Source organism: Dendrobium catenatum, unplaced genomic scaffold (genome assembly GCF_001605985.2).
Source record: "Dendrobium catenatum unplaced genomic scaffold, ASM160598v2 fragScaff_scaffold_716, whole genome shotgun sequence".
Lineage (NCBI taxonomy): Eukaryota > Viridiplantae > Streptophyta > Magnoliopsida > Asparagales > Orchidaceae > Dendrobium > Dendrobium catenatum.
The window spans coordinates 9,485,636-9,500,937 of NW_021319178.1; the positions used below are offsets into that span (position 1 = coordinate 9,485,636).

A 15,302-nucleotide genomic window follows, 5' to 3' on the forward strand; every position below is an offset into this window, starting at 1 on the left:
GACAAATCCGCTACAGATCGAAACAGATAGTCGGACATAAGATATCAATTCAACAAAACTGTATGGAAACGAAGGTATCAAATCAGAAACAGTAACAATGCAGACACATCAGATCAACAGAGATCAGAATCGTACAGAGTATGATCGGAACAGAACAAATCTATTTATCAGAATCATAAGCAGATATCGATATTTAATTATAGCTTAAATTCCAATCGTGACACTGATCTAATCTTCATAGGATTCAGCCCCTTATGCCTCCCTTTGTGCTACTTTTTTGCACCAAACAGATCAGATCAGTTTTTGGTTATAGCACAGAATACATATTATAGGCATATAGCACCTAAAACATATTGTTCCTCCGGACCTGGAACAGAACAGATATCAGATTTCAATTGAGCTCATTTTCAGAATATCCCAGACACTAACTGATCTCAATTAGACCAGGCCCCTTAAAATCCCTTTATATTAGCAATACACGATAGCATATCATTCAGCAAGATTTCCGGACAAAACAGAAATACTCAAAAAATCGGGCAGCACACGGCAGTATACAGAATTTACACAATGTTTCCTGAAAATCAAATTTCACCCAAATTTCGCACGAATAAGATATCACACATTTAAACATTTATTTCGTACTGCACAGATAATTTTCAAGTTCACAGAGAATAAACAGTTCGACTTAATATACACAGTCGAACAAAAACTAGACCCGGACAAAAGTTAAAAAAGACCCAAAATTGCCCGAACACCGGCACTTTCAAAAAATGACCAAAAGTACCCTACAAAGATATGTTAGAAGGAAAACTAAAACCAGCGAAATTTACGGACCGACAAATCTCGTTCGATCACACGAGTGATTGATCATATGTTAGAACCTTGGTCCGCTCGTCATGCGAAGGCCCTTACTCCGCACATCGCTCGGATTGCGAGCGTCACATCGATATAACAGTCTACCCTGTTTATTGAAATTTAAGATATCTTCAAGAGGTGCCTGGGCCGCACCGTGATCTCTTGACGTTAACGGTTGGTATTTTATCCTGCGTAACTCACAAGCTCGCAGTCCACCGGTTCTGAAAACATTCCGAAAAAAGTCGGACTTTGGGCGACTTTAGCCCTGCGGAACGTTACTACCTTTCTCTTAACCGTAGTACCAACGCATCCCACGTGTTTCCCCGGCAAATCCCGTTCTGTGATAGCCATATACCTCCCTCTATCCTTTCCTCCTACTCCCGTCTTAGACCGCCATGTTTTGAATGTAGGACGATAGCAAGCGACGGTAGGACCCGTGTCACCATACGCGCTGCCCGCGAGTCCACTTCCAGACCTCCGAATCATACTGTTACAACTATTTATCCGTTCTATAACACTGAGACCTTGAATTGTCGAAAAACAGCTCGGCCGTCGCCCAAAATCCACTTTTCCCATTTTCCCTTCAGTTCTCCTCTCTCCTCAACTTTTCGCTCTCTTCAAAATATCTCATTTCTATAGTATATCGACTGTCGTCGCTGGACGATCCGACTTCGTTACGGAGATGCCATGAAGAGATTTTCGTTCAGAAACCGAAAATCAATATCGTCCCCGGCGAAACGGGTTCCTTGGTGTTGTGTTCTGACTTTATGTTTCGTCCACGACGATCCTGATTTCGTGGTGTGTGTCTACCAGGATATGGATGTCCATGACGAAGGCCAAACGTGTATGTAGTGTTCTTGCTACATACCAGGTGTACCGATCGTCTTTTGCCGGACGATTCTGTCGGTTGACTTTTACCGGACGACGGCAGAGGCAAAAACTGATATACACCCGCATCCTTTCTATGTGTGGAGTCAGAGACTTCAAGCTCATAAGTTCAAACGGCTACGACTTGGCGATGGGCCAAGCTCCAGTGAATATGATTAGAGCTAGACTCCACTTATTACTCTCTTAATCATCGACACGAAAACGATGAGAATAAGAAAATGAGAATATGAAGTTAAGCTATAATTTGTTATTTAAGTCTAGAGGTGTGAAATAATCAGCAGCACGGCTGAAGTTATTTGCCCTAAATAGGCTAGAAGGCAAGGGCGAACCATCCAAGGCTAGGGGGGCAATGCCCCCGCTCAATTTTTTTATTAACTGTATTAAGATTATTTTAGTCTCTATCTATAAGGGGCTTTAAGCATAATTGCCCCCCTAAAGAATATAACAATACTAGTTTTTAGGCAATTACCCCAAATATATACTAAATATATTGTGTGAAAATTATGTTTAGGAATGTATCAACCAAATAAAAAGAGAAATAGGTAAATCCAAATTGTATTCCGGGGCGTGCCCCGAAAAAACCCCGCAGAGGCGCTGCCCACTTACCCCTGCGACTTGACCGGGCAGTGCGAGCCCGCACAGAGGGCGCGCCCTCCTAAAGACCCTCCGATATATATGCGAACAGTTAACTTATATGTTTACCCCCTAAAAAATCTATGCTAGTTTCCGCACCCTCGTCCTAGAAGGAAATGCTTGCGATTAGGATGGTAGTGAGAGAGAGAGAAATATTAGTGTAGTGTGTGTGAGAGGGCTATTTAGTGTGATCTTTTTAAATCTTATAATTAATCCTATTGGCCTGAGAATTTTTTGTCGTCCTTTGTGTCGGGCACTCATTTTCTGGTGTTGTGTCCTTAGTATGTGTATGGGTCGAGTCTGATCGTAGCGCCGATCACTATGCACCTTACTTTCATAAGGCTTTGCAAATTTCAAAGTGACCCCGTATAGTATCTGTGTGTTTCTTTTAATAAGAGTCAATAAAATAAAAATATTAAGTAGAATATAATTTGCTCATGCATATTGGGAATTAGGCGATGGTTGGTGTGTGAGTAGCTGTGAGCCTCTTCTGGAGTTATCAGGACCGTCGCGCATCCTTCAGTCTTACCATCGGCGTAGTACCACGTAGCCGAGCGCCACCAAGGGGTATCGTCGTCCGCCCGTTCGAAGATGTAAGGTATCAGGCAACTGAGCCAATAAGGTGAGTCCTCGCTGTCTGCAACAATCATTGCTCTCGTTCTCCTGACTTCCGACCCTGATCGTCGACGGTTGTGGTACGAGATGAACTCCTCATAATCTGCGCAGGACTGCGCTCATCTGGTATGTCCTAAGGCTACCCCATGCAGTCGATCACTTATTTCGTTCAAAGTACGTTATCTTCCTAAGTTATGCTAGAGCACATCCTAGCAGAAAAGTGTTGACGACTCAAGGTGCCCCGTCGCACAGTATGTAATTTACCTACATGCGGGCATCGATCACGTACGTCTAACTGTATGTGAGAGTATATATAGAATCAAGTGTATCTTATACTAGAGTTATCGAAAGCATAAAATATGCATAATCGCGGACACTTGATATCTGGCGGGCTGCCCGGAGTTTCGTTCCCAGTATTAGCGATTCGACAGTTGAGCGACCTACTGAGTGCGTCGAGACAGTTTGCTTTCCACTTTCCCATATACCGTTTGGTACAACTAATTACTGATTGATATGAGTTTTTGTGCCTAGTGGCAGCCGATTCGTGGTTCAACTCGGTCATGACTACCCGCTCCTTACCAATTTTTAAAAGCCTTGTAAATTTTGTAGAGGTATAACCTAGGCCTTAACTACGAAAATAATCCAATTTAAAGGACGGTTTAAATTCGTACCGTATTCCGCTACGAAGTTTCTAAGCGCTGTGCCGGATCTCACGACTTAATCTTCTTTGTGTCCCATAGTCCTCTGTTAGCACAACACTCTAAACGAGTTCTTCATATCTGAGTTCACCGGTATTGGGTACTAATCCGAACTGCTATCAGTCGATCTTCCCTCTTGCACGACTGATGATAACGGACCGCCAGTAAAGATAGAGTATGCGCATTAAGCCTGTTCATTTATTCCAAAATAACAGAATTACATCACTGAAATATAACTAATATTAAAAATTATTTAAAAATTAAGTATAACTTTTTTCATCTAGAGACTCTTTATTATTTACGTAAGTTTGAAGGAAATGTGCTTTCGCATACCCTCTGCTGGGCAAGTATGCCTCAGCACGAGCGGTTCATTAGTACGCAAGCAATCAGGCGTGATATTACAAGGGAGCGCTTTTAGAATATTTATTTAATGATCCTATAATCTTTTCAGAATGAACAGCAATGAAATCTGTATAGGGAGCCTTATCCCTAAGGTTGGTGTATGCCGCGATTTACATTTCTAAGTATCCTACCATATTCAATATCTAATAGTTCTTCAAAGTTCTTCATATTTATATTAATATTAGTTTCGGTACTTGCACCCCGACCCCTTTATAGATATGCTATAATATTTACTATGCCATATACTCTGCATAACCCACTGTCGCGTATATTGGCTAGGAGATGACGGCAAGCTCACGATCACATGTTCTTTTAATACTACTCTAGGAACAAAGTCCTACCGGGATGCGAAATAATTGTATCGGGTAAAAGATTGGAGTAGTTCCAATTGCAGATAAGATTAGGAAAATTTATCATTTCCTTAATGGTATTTGGTCAGATAAAAAAGTCGGAATTATCTATAAACTTATACAAGCGCGAAGCAATATCAGAGCACGTTCTCTATTTTGTCTACAAGTTTCGTGTAACGCGGCAATCGATTCCATATAAGCTTGATATCTGAGCTATTTTCCCCGATCGTAGACCCACTATAACTCTAGTAAAACATATCATCAACACTCAGAGTTCACAGCGAGCATGATGGTGCTTTTTTCCATTAGTCAGATCGGGCATCTAAACGTAGAGACACCCAAGAGCGACACATTTCACGTTGGTGTGACCCTCTCGCTGCCACTCTCGGAAAGAGTGTTTGGCGAAGTGTAAACTAATATCCTGGGAGGCTCTTACCTAGCCACCAACTCCACAGGTGCAGGACCCACAGTTCTTTTCTCTCCACTTAAGGAGTCGCATGTCGCATATGGACAAAGGGGATGCGATGGGAGGAGGGTCACCAACTAGCACGCCCACAACCCTAAGCCGGGTGGGGTTAAACAGGTGTATCTCACTTTGAAAAAGTTAATGTTGAATATATTTTAGATGTAGATATAAATTATCTAATTATATGTGATTTATATTAATTCTATTCATGTAATTTGATTAGAGGAATTATCAAAATATATCTACCAGTGGGAGACTCCAGTACTAATATGACTTTGCGTTCGCACACACTTTGTTTTTATATATTACAAGTATTATTGGGTAGCGCAATTGGATGTAATAAAAAATGGATTCTATAATCTTTCATTATATGCATTCAAGCCAGAGCCAATGGAATTAATCAGGCTCGATCTATTGACAAATAGATGAAGGTTCATTTCTTTTAGGCTGTGGAGGTCCACTAGTTTCTCTTGGTCAGACCAAATTAGTGGATTGAGGATGTAAGGGTGCAGCTGGAATTGAGATGACGTAAGCGCGCTCAATCAGGTCAGGGCTAATCCGAGCTTGACTACGTACGAGTCAATTTCCCGAGCACAAACCCAGGCGTGTCGGCACCTAAAAACAGTTTCATCGATGTCGGCTGGATTCTGCAATTACAAACGTGCAGAACACCCATTCGGTGGATGCAGGTTTGTATGGTAGAAAGGGCATATCCCCTTTCGTTCAAGCACGGGGTTCTGTCAATTAAACTTTTTGTAGTATACGCAAGACTTCTTATGCAACTTTATTGCTCAGAGCCTCAGATGCATTCGTCTAGATTTAGCCTGTTGCACTTGTTTAAGTATACCCATTTCAGCATTTAAGCTGTCTGAACGAGTAATCCGAGCCAAGTATCATTTGGATCAAACCGGAGCTCGAAAATCAAACAGCTCAAAACATCTGAGCTACGAACTAGAATGTCGACCATGTGAGCTCGGTTAACAAGTTAAAACTTGAACCGGCTCGCATGCCGACTTGGACTCTTTTGTACTTTTAGTGGTGACTCACTTCTCTAATATTTAATGTTTTCTCATGTGATTGTGGATTCCATATTACTAACTATTGAGAGTTTCCCTTCTCCATAATTGTATTCGGTTTTGGAATTCAAAAAGATCACATCGTTGTCTTGTTTTAGTAATCTCGTGTCTCCCGCTCTTCTTTTTTATCTGTATTTAATGGGTCTTCTTGATGTAGAACAGCTTAGCTGAATAGTAAGCTTATAGGACTAGGCCTACCATTCCTTGGCTTAGAAGTTCTATTTGCACATAAAATAGTGTGTCTATGTAAGGTTTGAGGTCTCATTGATGATATAAACTCTTTGAAGCCTGAGCTTGCCTTTCTTCTTCTTCCTGGATTGGGAAATCGAAATCCTAGTCTTGCATGGTTCGAGTTTCTCGAACGATGACCATACATCGAAGGTGGGATATCAAGAGCTGGAGCTTTGCGACAGATACGTATGGACTGCAGTAAGAAGGCGGCTGTCGTACGACATTCGAAGCCGCAAAACCAGAGATTAGCTGGTCGTACGACGACGACGTTAGAAGGTTTGGTGGAGCTGCCGACTGATGCTCTAGCCGGTATCGCCTTTCTATCAAGCTCATCGAAGAAGTCGCTTCGTATCATGGTTAGATATAAACCTTGATCGGATTTGCGAAACCCTTCGGTCAATAAGGAGGATGAGGATGTCTTCGGCAACCATACCGAGGCATTCTTCTTCTTCGATCCCCTCCTCCGCTTCACGCAAACGCCATCCGTCCTGTCATACTCCCACGGTCGTTGATGATTACGCTCCGCTCGAACTCCCGCTCCGATGGCGCGATCCACCGCCGGATTACCCTCCACTCCAGCTCCCTCTCCGTTGGCGTGATCCGCCACCAAGATACCCGCCGCTCGATCGTCCGATGCGATGGCCAGATCCTTCGCCCGATCGCGCAGTTCGCAACCACCCCGGGTCTGTCTTCAGCGATTCGTATCCGTTCCAGCATCATCCGCCTCCCGCGGACATGAATCTTCGCACACCGCCAGCGAGCTCAACTCAGCTTCCGCCTCATGATTCGCCTGCATTTTCAATGCTCCAGCAAAATGCAACCCTAGAGCTTACCCAGCAATCTCACCCTCCACATAATTCTGGCGACGAGCACGAACCCGTGCCTGGGGACTCCGCAGGCGAGCTTGCGCTCGCCGGTCCGACAGCCGGCCTACTCCATTCGTCGATGCCGGCAGCAGCGACGGTTGAGGCCGAAGTTTCTTCAGACGTTCATGTCATTCCCGCCCAGGTGAGTATCTACTCAACACAGGTTCACCGCATCACTGTCGATTCCGACACCGTCAGTTTCGGTTTCTGCGTCAAACAAGAAATTTCGCCTAACACTCATCCTCAGTTTAGTAGAGTAATTAACGAATTGAATGAGCATTCAATTATGCTTCGGTTTCTTAGTGACGGTGGGAGTTTGTCTTCAAGGCCCGTTGATGAGGAAGAAGCCGATGTAGATAGTGAGGAAAAACTTATGCTAAAGCCTTTGCATTGGGATCAAGTCAAGGAAAGCTTTAATCAGGCCATGGTTTTGGTCAAGCCGAAATCTAGTTCATTCCAGATGATTGAAGCTTTGTTTGTGAACAATTCGACTGCTCCTCTTCCAAAAGAACAGAGCAGGAGGGTGATCCTTCCTTCATGGAAGCAAGAAGATAGAGTGCTAGATCCAAAGAAGTTGCAGAACATTGCGACACTCTTACGAGCTTTGAATGATACAAGAAAGGAAGTATCTGAAACTTTGTTGCATGAAAATACTAACAAGCTAGCAGCTGGGTTTTTTGAAACCTTAGTCCAGATGGCTCACAAGAAGGAAGTACAATTCAAGTTTAGGAACTTCAATGGCGATATATCAAAAATCAAGCTTCATAGCATTGATATTGTTTTGACTAACTTCGAAGTCAATCAGGATGATGGATATTTATGCAACTCCTTGATTGGTTTGCATGTTAGGTGTAAAGATATTGTCTATGCTCGTAAGATGTTTGATGAATTGCGTGAAAGAGATGTGGTCTCTTGGATCAATATGATCATTGGTTATATTCAGAATGGAGACGTCTTAGGCTCCTTTAGACTGTTCCACGAGATAAGAACTTCTGGCATTGAGCTCAATTTAGTGACGTTGGTTGTTGTGATTCGAGCATTTGAAGTTAAAGAAATTGTAGATGGAATGAAGACAGGTAGCAGATTGTTAAGGGAGAAGGTGTCATTGGTTTTATCTGCAAAGTTTTCATGCCATTCTCATAAGTTGGCGAGGCAGTGGTTAAGAAAGCCATCAAATGAGCGTCCTGGAACTAATTTGTGTAGGAAGATTTCTCTTCTAGCTATAGTGGAGCAAGATGGTAAGGAAAAAGCAAATCTATTGCAAGATGCGTATGAAGATGAAATGACAGAGGAATTTGATCCTAAATTGTGGATTTGTGTATCCAAAAACTTTGATGTGAAAAGCCATTGGAGCCAGCATGTCCCTGAAGCAGAGTGGAATGCAAAATTTGTTGAATATGAGAAGAAGTACACAGCAGAGCTGAAAGCCATCATTTCTGGAGCACTTCCTGCAGGATGGGAGAAAGCTTTGCCGACTTATACTCCGGAGAGCTACACAGATGTTACTCGGAACCTCTTTCAGCAATGCATTAATCCCCTTGCATCTGCCCTCCCAGATTTCCTTGAAGGAATTGATGATCTTGCTTCTTACAACATGATATTATTGAAAAGTTTTGTGGACTTCCAAAAGACCACTCCAGAGGAGAGAAATATAGAGAACAAAATTTTCGATCCAGGAATCTAATTTTCTGCAACTACCTCCCTTCCAATAATGCGTCTCGGCAGAGTCGAGCTCTTTTGACACAAGGGGAGAATGATGTAGGAACATCTTAGCTAATAGTAAGCTTAAGGACTAGCCTACCATTCCTTGGTCTAGATAGTTCTATTTTGCACTATAAATAGTGGCTAATGTAAGGTTTTGAGCTCATTGAATGATATTACACTCTTGAAGCCTTTGAGCTTGCCTTTCTTCTTCTTCCCTGGATTGGGAAATCGAAATCCTTCTTGCAGGTCGAGTCTTCCGACGATCCACTACATCACAAATTAAGGAAATAAATCCTAAAATGTGGTTCAAGTCATCCAAATGAACATCAATGAGTAACTAAAAGGACTTGTGCTAAACTAGAAAAATTCCTTCATTTCACACGCAAGCAACATAGAACTTCTAATGTTCATAACAATTAACTCGTAGGCTTGTGAAAAGAACTTGAAGGGCACCGACAAAAAGACTCTTGATGAATACACTAGCTTGCTAAAAGAAAAGTGTATGTGGAATGAATACACCCTATCCACAATTATCTTTGTTAACTTGCAAACCAATACATGAGTCGCCAACGAATAACAACAATAGACATGGTGCAAGTGTAGCGATTTTCCTATGGGTATATCCAAGGAGATTGTAGTGAAAGTACGAGCAAAGAAATTTTAATGCAATAACCCACTCGCAGTTGAGAATTAAAGATCTACAATCAATTTCAACTAACTTGCAGACAAATACGGCATTTTTCCTACAAGCAATGACGACTGAAATGCAGGGAAGGTGGCTATCAGTCGACAAGACATGTAAGAAGTTGTAGGGAACATGGTTCGCTTGTACCTAAAGCTAGTTTACGAGCAAGCTCATTAATCCACCCACAAGTAATGGCAATGGACATCCAATGATTACAAAGACGCCTTCACAGTTAACATCAATTAAGTATCTAGCAAATGCATAAGCTCCACACAACTCTCCTTGGCCTATTGGTTGAGAGCTTAGGCTTCCAACTAAGAGGTCCAAGGTTCGAGTTCATGTGTATGCGTTGTGTGTGTGAGTTTGCCTTAAATGGCCTAAATGTCCAAAAAAAAAAAAAAATGCATAAGCTCCCTGCAGGTGAAGGAAGTCGATGCGCGACAAATGCAAGGAGTTGCCCGAGATAAAGCACAGTTTTCATGCAAAACGCAAGAACCATATGCATATGGCATTCCAACAGGTAAATTTCCCGTAAAAATACAACAGATTTTTCACTATATGTAGTGTCAAGCAATCCACTGAAGTAGCATCTCAAAACACAATACAAACAAGGACAAAGAACTCAGAACTCTCTCAAACTACAAACAATGTAAGCAGAATACCTCTTTAAATGACCTTAAATAATAGTCCAGCAGCTTTCTATCCCCTAATTGCTTGGCGACCACCGCCCCTAGCGCACAAACGCCTGCCCTCCCACATATAAAAGTCACATGCCTGCCCCAAAACCACTATCATCAAACAAAGCGCAATAACTCGAATAAATCAAAAGGAATAACGCAGGTTACCGCGAACCACGGGAAGCAGAGTCACAAGCCTTAACGATATCACGGCAGAGATCGAGATCACTGCGACTGTTAGTCACCCGATACTTCTTCAACAGCAGGAACGCCGTTCCGAGCGCGCCGGTATACAGAGTAGGGTCCTTCGCGTGACTTGCGTAACGAATACCGGTCTCCTTAACCACCTGGAAGAAAAAAATGAAGAAGGCATGGGATCCAATAGCTGGGTTTTGCCCATAAGATATCTGTAAAAGTGCCCCACAGAAAGCAAGAGAAAGGTAACCGTTTCGCTGAGATCAAGACCGGCACGCAGTAGTCTCTCGGCGGCTTTCGGGTAGGGAAGCGAGAGGAGCTTGTGAAGGGTGGAATCGCTAGCAGTGATCTCCGTCTCCTGGACGAAGTCGGGCATATCGTTCGGGAAGAATCGGTCCGCCATTTTCTCTCTCTCTCTCTCTCTCTCTCTCTCAGTAGAAGTGTCGATCAAATCGGCAGGAGGTCAAGGGAGCTTACCAGCCCATAAGGCCACAACGCCATTAACAGCTGAAGGATCATCTTACCCGCAGCCAGCTGTCCGGACACTTAGGGGCTGTTTGGTAGAATTTAGGGTTTCATTTAATTAGGATTTCATAAATTCTCTAAGGTGATTTTCAATTTTTTTGGGACATTTAGGCCATTTAAGGCAAACTCACACACAACGCAAACACAAAGACTCGAATCCAAGACCTCTTAGTTGGAAGCCTAAGCTCTCAACCAACAAAACAATGTGAGCTGTGTACTGTCCGGACATTTAGTGTATATAAATATAATGTGTATATATATTAAATTTTATATGTATTATATATAAATAATATATACACTTATTATTAGGATGATTTTTTCAGTCCGAAATCTATACAAAATAATTTCTCCCAGCAGTAGAGGCTATGAAATCGTATAAAATTGTCTTGCAAAATAATATAGACTAAATTTAAATATCAAAATACTGGTCTCATAACAGCTCTCTAAATGAACAAAACCTTTTGCAAGGAATCTCAATTTCTTAAAAATTCTTTTATTAAAACTTTATGAGAAATTATCTATAGAGGAAATTGTTTAAAAGCAGTGTTGATCGTCATTTGGTTAGGGAAATTGAACTCTATCATTATAGAACCGCAGTCAATATATGTTGCTGATTGAAAAACACCAAACTTTTTATCTTTTTCAGGCCAAGTCAATGGTCGAAAATTTTTCAAAGGCCAAATAAATGAACTAATCAAACGCAATGATTCAAGATTACTTGTCTCAGCATATTTAACTTTATGTTTTTATCACAATAAGTTGAATTTACACTCGATGGGGCATTTTAAGAAATTTATAGTACTCATCCCATCAGGTTTAACTGAGTGTGGTTAAAAATCCTCCAATTCCTCTCTCATGCAGTACGACTCTTTAAATGAAATAAAAAATAACTCTGAGACCCTATACCTATAGAGTTGGTTGTTGATATGCCCGGCAAAGGATTAGTTACGACTTCATGCACTTCCTTGATAGCAATAGATTCCCTCATTCCAAATATATATTTATATTTATCGAACTCTTTATTAAGCTATATCTACAAAGTTTATCTCCTTCCTTTTTTACATAAATGTTCTAACATTATATTAACTTACCAGTTTATATTCTTCCTGTTATTTTGTACATTAATTGTACATATTCATCTAAACCAGCTCAAAATAAGAATTTTAAATTTTGCCACACGCCTAGGTGCATAATTTTATTCTAAAACACTTAAATCTATTGTTACTAATTTTTTTATTATCCAATATTTTTTTCAAGTAATTTGATAAAGCCAACCTAATAATAGTTTTATAAACAAATATAAATAAAACAATGATTATATTAAAAGAATATTTAAAATGACATCCGTTTAAAAAACATTTATGAAAATATTTTTAGTTGATATGATTTTGAATATTACTCAAAAAACAATGCAAAACATACTCTTGAAAACCATTTTTTAGTAAAGTCGAGCAACTCCAATCAAAGCATTCTATAAAGCAAGGACATGAACCATAATAAAGCTTTAGAAGGGACTAATTATTGCTTAATGCTGCTCTACAAAACCAATAAAGGGCAATAAAAGAATACAATAACCATTCTCACGGAGATAATAAAAAGAGATGTTGAAGGAAATGCCTGGAATACAATTTACCTCATACTTCCTACAACAGACTTTTTTTCTCAAAATAAAGGCAATCAATTAAAGAATCAGTGTATCCTGTTGAAGTCCAGAAGTACAAATTAACTAATGGTATGTAATACTGAAGGTTTGAGGACATCAAAGAATCAGTATCTATTGTGAGAGTTATACCGGAATCAATCATTGGGCCTGCCTGAAAGTTCAAACCTGCAAATATGCATGTGAAATTTGGATAAGGTAAATCACTAAATAAGAAGAGCTTTTGAACTTAGTAAAATGAAAAACGAGCGATCGCTGATCCTGAAAATGACCACAGGAGTTTCAGTAACGGTCCCATCCTCGCAAATTAACGAGCCTGAGATGCAAGGATGGATTGCATAAGGAGAAATTAATAGGTGCAGACTACATAAAGTAACTCTAAGGCTTCGTTTAGAACGACTTTTTTATTGCTTCTTCAAGCAGTTTTTTAGTATAAATTTTTTAATTTTTTATACTAAAAAGCTGCTTCACGAAACAATAAAAAAGCCGTCCCAAACACAGCCTAAGTAAATCTGTGAATACAAACTCACTATATACTTGATATGTACTGCTTTGTACTCCAATCATATGGAGTGCTAAGTAGACAGGGAGCATATAATTGTTTACTCAACTTTTTTTACACAGAGTTACATACGTAATCAATACCTGATAATTTCTCCTTCATAAGTGGGGTTGAGCGAGTACCTTTATTTTTCCTATATCATGTATATCTTACACATGCCAAAAAACCCAGCTTGTGAAACGCAAGCCGTGTAAGTTAAATGTTCCCTTAATTAACAATAAGCAAATATAACAGGAAAACTATCACGCTTTTTTTTAGGGGACATGTAAATCAATTAAGATAAATTCATACACACATACACAAAAGACTCAAATCCAGGACTTCTTAGTTGGTAGCCAAAGTTTCAAATCAACAGACCAAGTGAGTTGCGTACGCAAAATAAATTAGAAAAAAATACAAATTCCTTGTTCATCTGATTCAGGAATGCTACTAATAGGAAACACAGCAAAATTCAATTTTTTTGGCTGAAATTGAATTTCAACACCTCAAAAACAATCTTCAAGATGAATTTAAGAGAGATAATGAAAAAAAAAAACTCTTGCAAGTGATGAAGCAGAGAAGAAAAACCACAAGATACAATTGATCCTCAATTTGAGAGGAGGATCTATCTCTCCCTAATCTCTAGATGCTGATAGAGCCCAAGAACGCCAAGCACTAACTGAAATCAACACAATCTCCAGATAATCTTAAGCATACAAAATAATCTCCCCAAAAGACTAAACAGCCATCCTAATTCAAAATTTCACTCCTAAACACCCCCTCCTCTCTCTACTTAGGCTGTGGACCCCAACCCAAGGGGGAAGGAATCCATCTTGGGCGGAACAGCAAGCTTCTGCCTGCTGTAAGTAATGAGCCGGCCCCTGTGTTGGGATGGCTAGACCGGTCCCTCCTGGACCGGTCTATTAATATCCCACTCCCAAAGAATCACCTTGTCCTCAAGGTGAAAATATGGGAATTTATGTTGCATCCTCTCATACGACTCTCATGTAGCGTCATAATCAGGAATGTTCATTTGATTAACACTTTGATCCCTCCCTCTCCTTGGAGTACCCCTTGTAGCTCTAGTGGTTACAATAGCACTTCCAAATCTTCAGTTAGCATGGCCGGCAATTCGGAACTAGCTGTGTGATCCCCAATAGCTCTCCTCAACTGTGATACATGGAATACTATATGTATGGTAGCGATCGGATATAACCTCAAATGATAAACTACTGTCCCGATATTCTCTAACATCTCATAAGGGTCAAAATATATCAGAGCCAGTTTCGCGTTCCTCCTGTTAGCTACCGTTCTCTGTCTGTAAGGTCGAAGCTTCAGAAACACTTTTTCACAAACTTCAAACTGGATGCTTTCTTATGCCCATCAGCCCATTTCCTCATAATTTGTTGAGACCTCAACATATGCCTTCTCAATTTTTTCAACTCTTTGTCCCTCTCCTCCAAGTATTCTTCTACTGAAGAAACTGGAGTGTTATTCTACCCAAAATGCATCAAATAAGGTAGGTCTTGTTCATACAACACTTTGAATGGGGTCAAATAGGAAGCGAAATGATACAAAGTATTGTACCAAATTTCTGCCCATGCTAGTCACTGGGTCCAAAGCCTATGTGTCTCCGACACAAAGCATTGTAGGTGTATCTCCAGCCTGCTATTTACCACCTCCGTCTACCCATCTGTCTGAGGGTGGCAAACTATACTCCTCTTTAGCTCTGTTTAAAATTGCGCAATAAGAGGCGCGCCTCTGCGCAATTCGTCCAAAAACCGCCTCGAAGCATACGCAATTCCATCCCTGGCAGAGGCGTACGCCTCACATGGACTGAGGCGCGCCTCAGAGGCGCAATTGCGCAATTCTTAGTGAGGCGTACGCCTCATGGGAATGGACCCACCCACTTAAAATGAATGTTTTTTCTCCTTAAACCCGCACGACAGCAGCTCCTCCTGAATTTTTCCTACCCGCACGGCTCCAGTTCGCGAAACAGAGAGCTCCCACACGCTTTTGGTCACGACCCAACTCGACCGGGACGGATCCCGCCCGCACCGGGCCGCGACCAGCCAAACAAACAGACCAGGATCTGGCTTTGGAATTTGTTTCGGAACTGATTCTTCCAAATATTTCAACTCAAAAACAGACGCACAGAGCTACTATGAAACATCAAATGCAGCGGAACAAAACATCTATATTTTTCTTTCTTTTCCTCAAAACAATCATCTACAA

At 40.9% G+C, this 15,302-nt stretch overlaps 2 protein-coding genes across 2 annotated transcripts in view; both read right to left on the reverse strand.

Moving 5' to 3' along the window:
• LOC110101403 (lanC-like protein GCL2) overlaps positions 1-10,876 on the reverse strand; it is a 21,733-nt gene extending 10,857 nt beyond the window's left edge. Inside the window, exons 1-3 of the mRNA XM_020829283.2 lie at positions 10,592-10,876; positions 10,315-10,493; positions 10,132-10,243 (exon numbers count right to left, since the gene is read on the reverse strand). Coding sequence (XP_020684942.1) covers positions 10,132-10,243; positions 10,315-10,493; positions 10,592-10,744 — 444 coding nt within the window. The 5' untranslated portion in view covers positions 10,745-10,876. The remainder of the gene's footprint in view (positions 1-10,131; positions 10,244-10,314; positions 10,494-10,591) is intronic.
• Positions 10,877-12,418: 1,542 nt separating this feature from the next.
• The window catches only part of LOC110101405 (probable prolyl 4-hydroxylase 10), a 38,031-nt gene continuing 35,147 nt past the window's right edge, over positions 12,419-15,302 (reverse strand). Inside the window, exon 8 of the mRNA XM_020829286.2 lies at positions 12,419-12,694. The gene's annotated coding sequence lies outside the window, so the exon portion shown is untranslated. The remainder of the gene's footprint in view (positions 12,695-15,302) is intronic.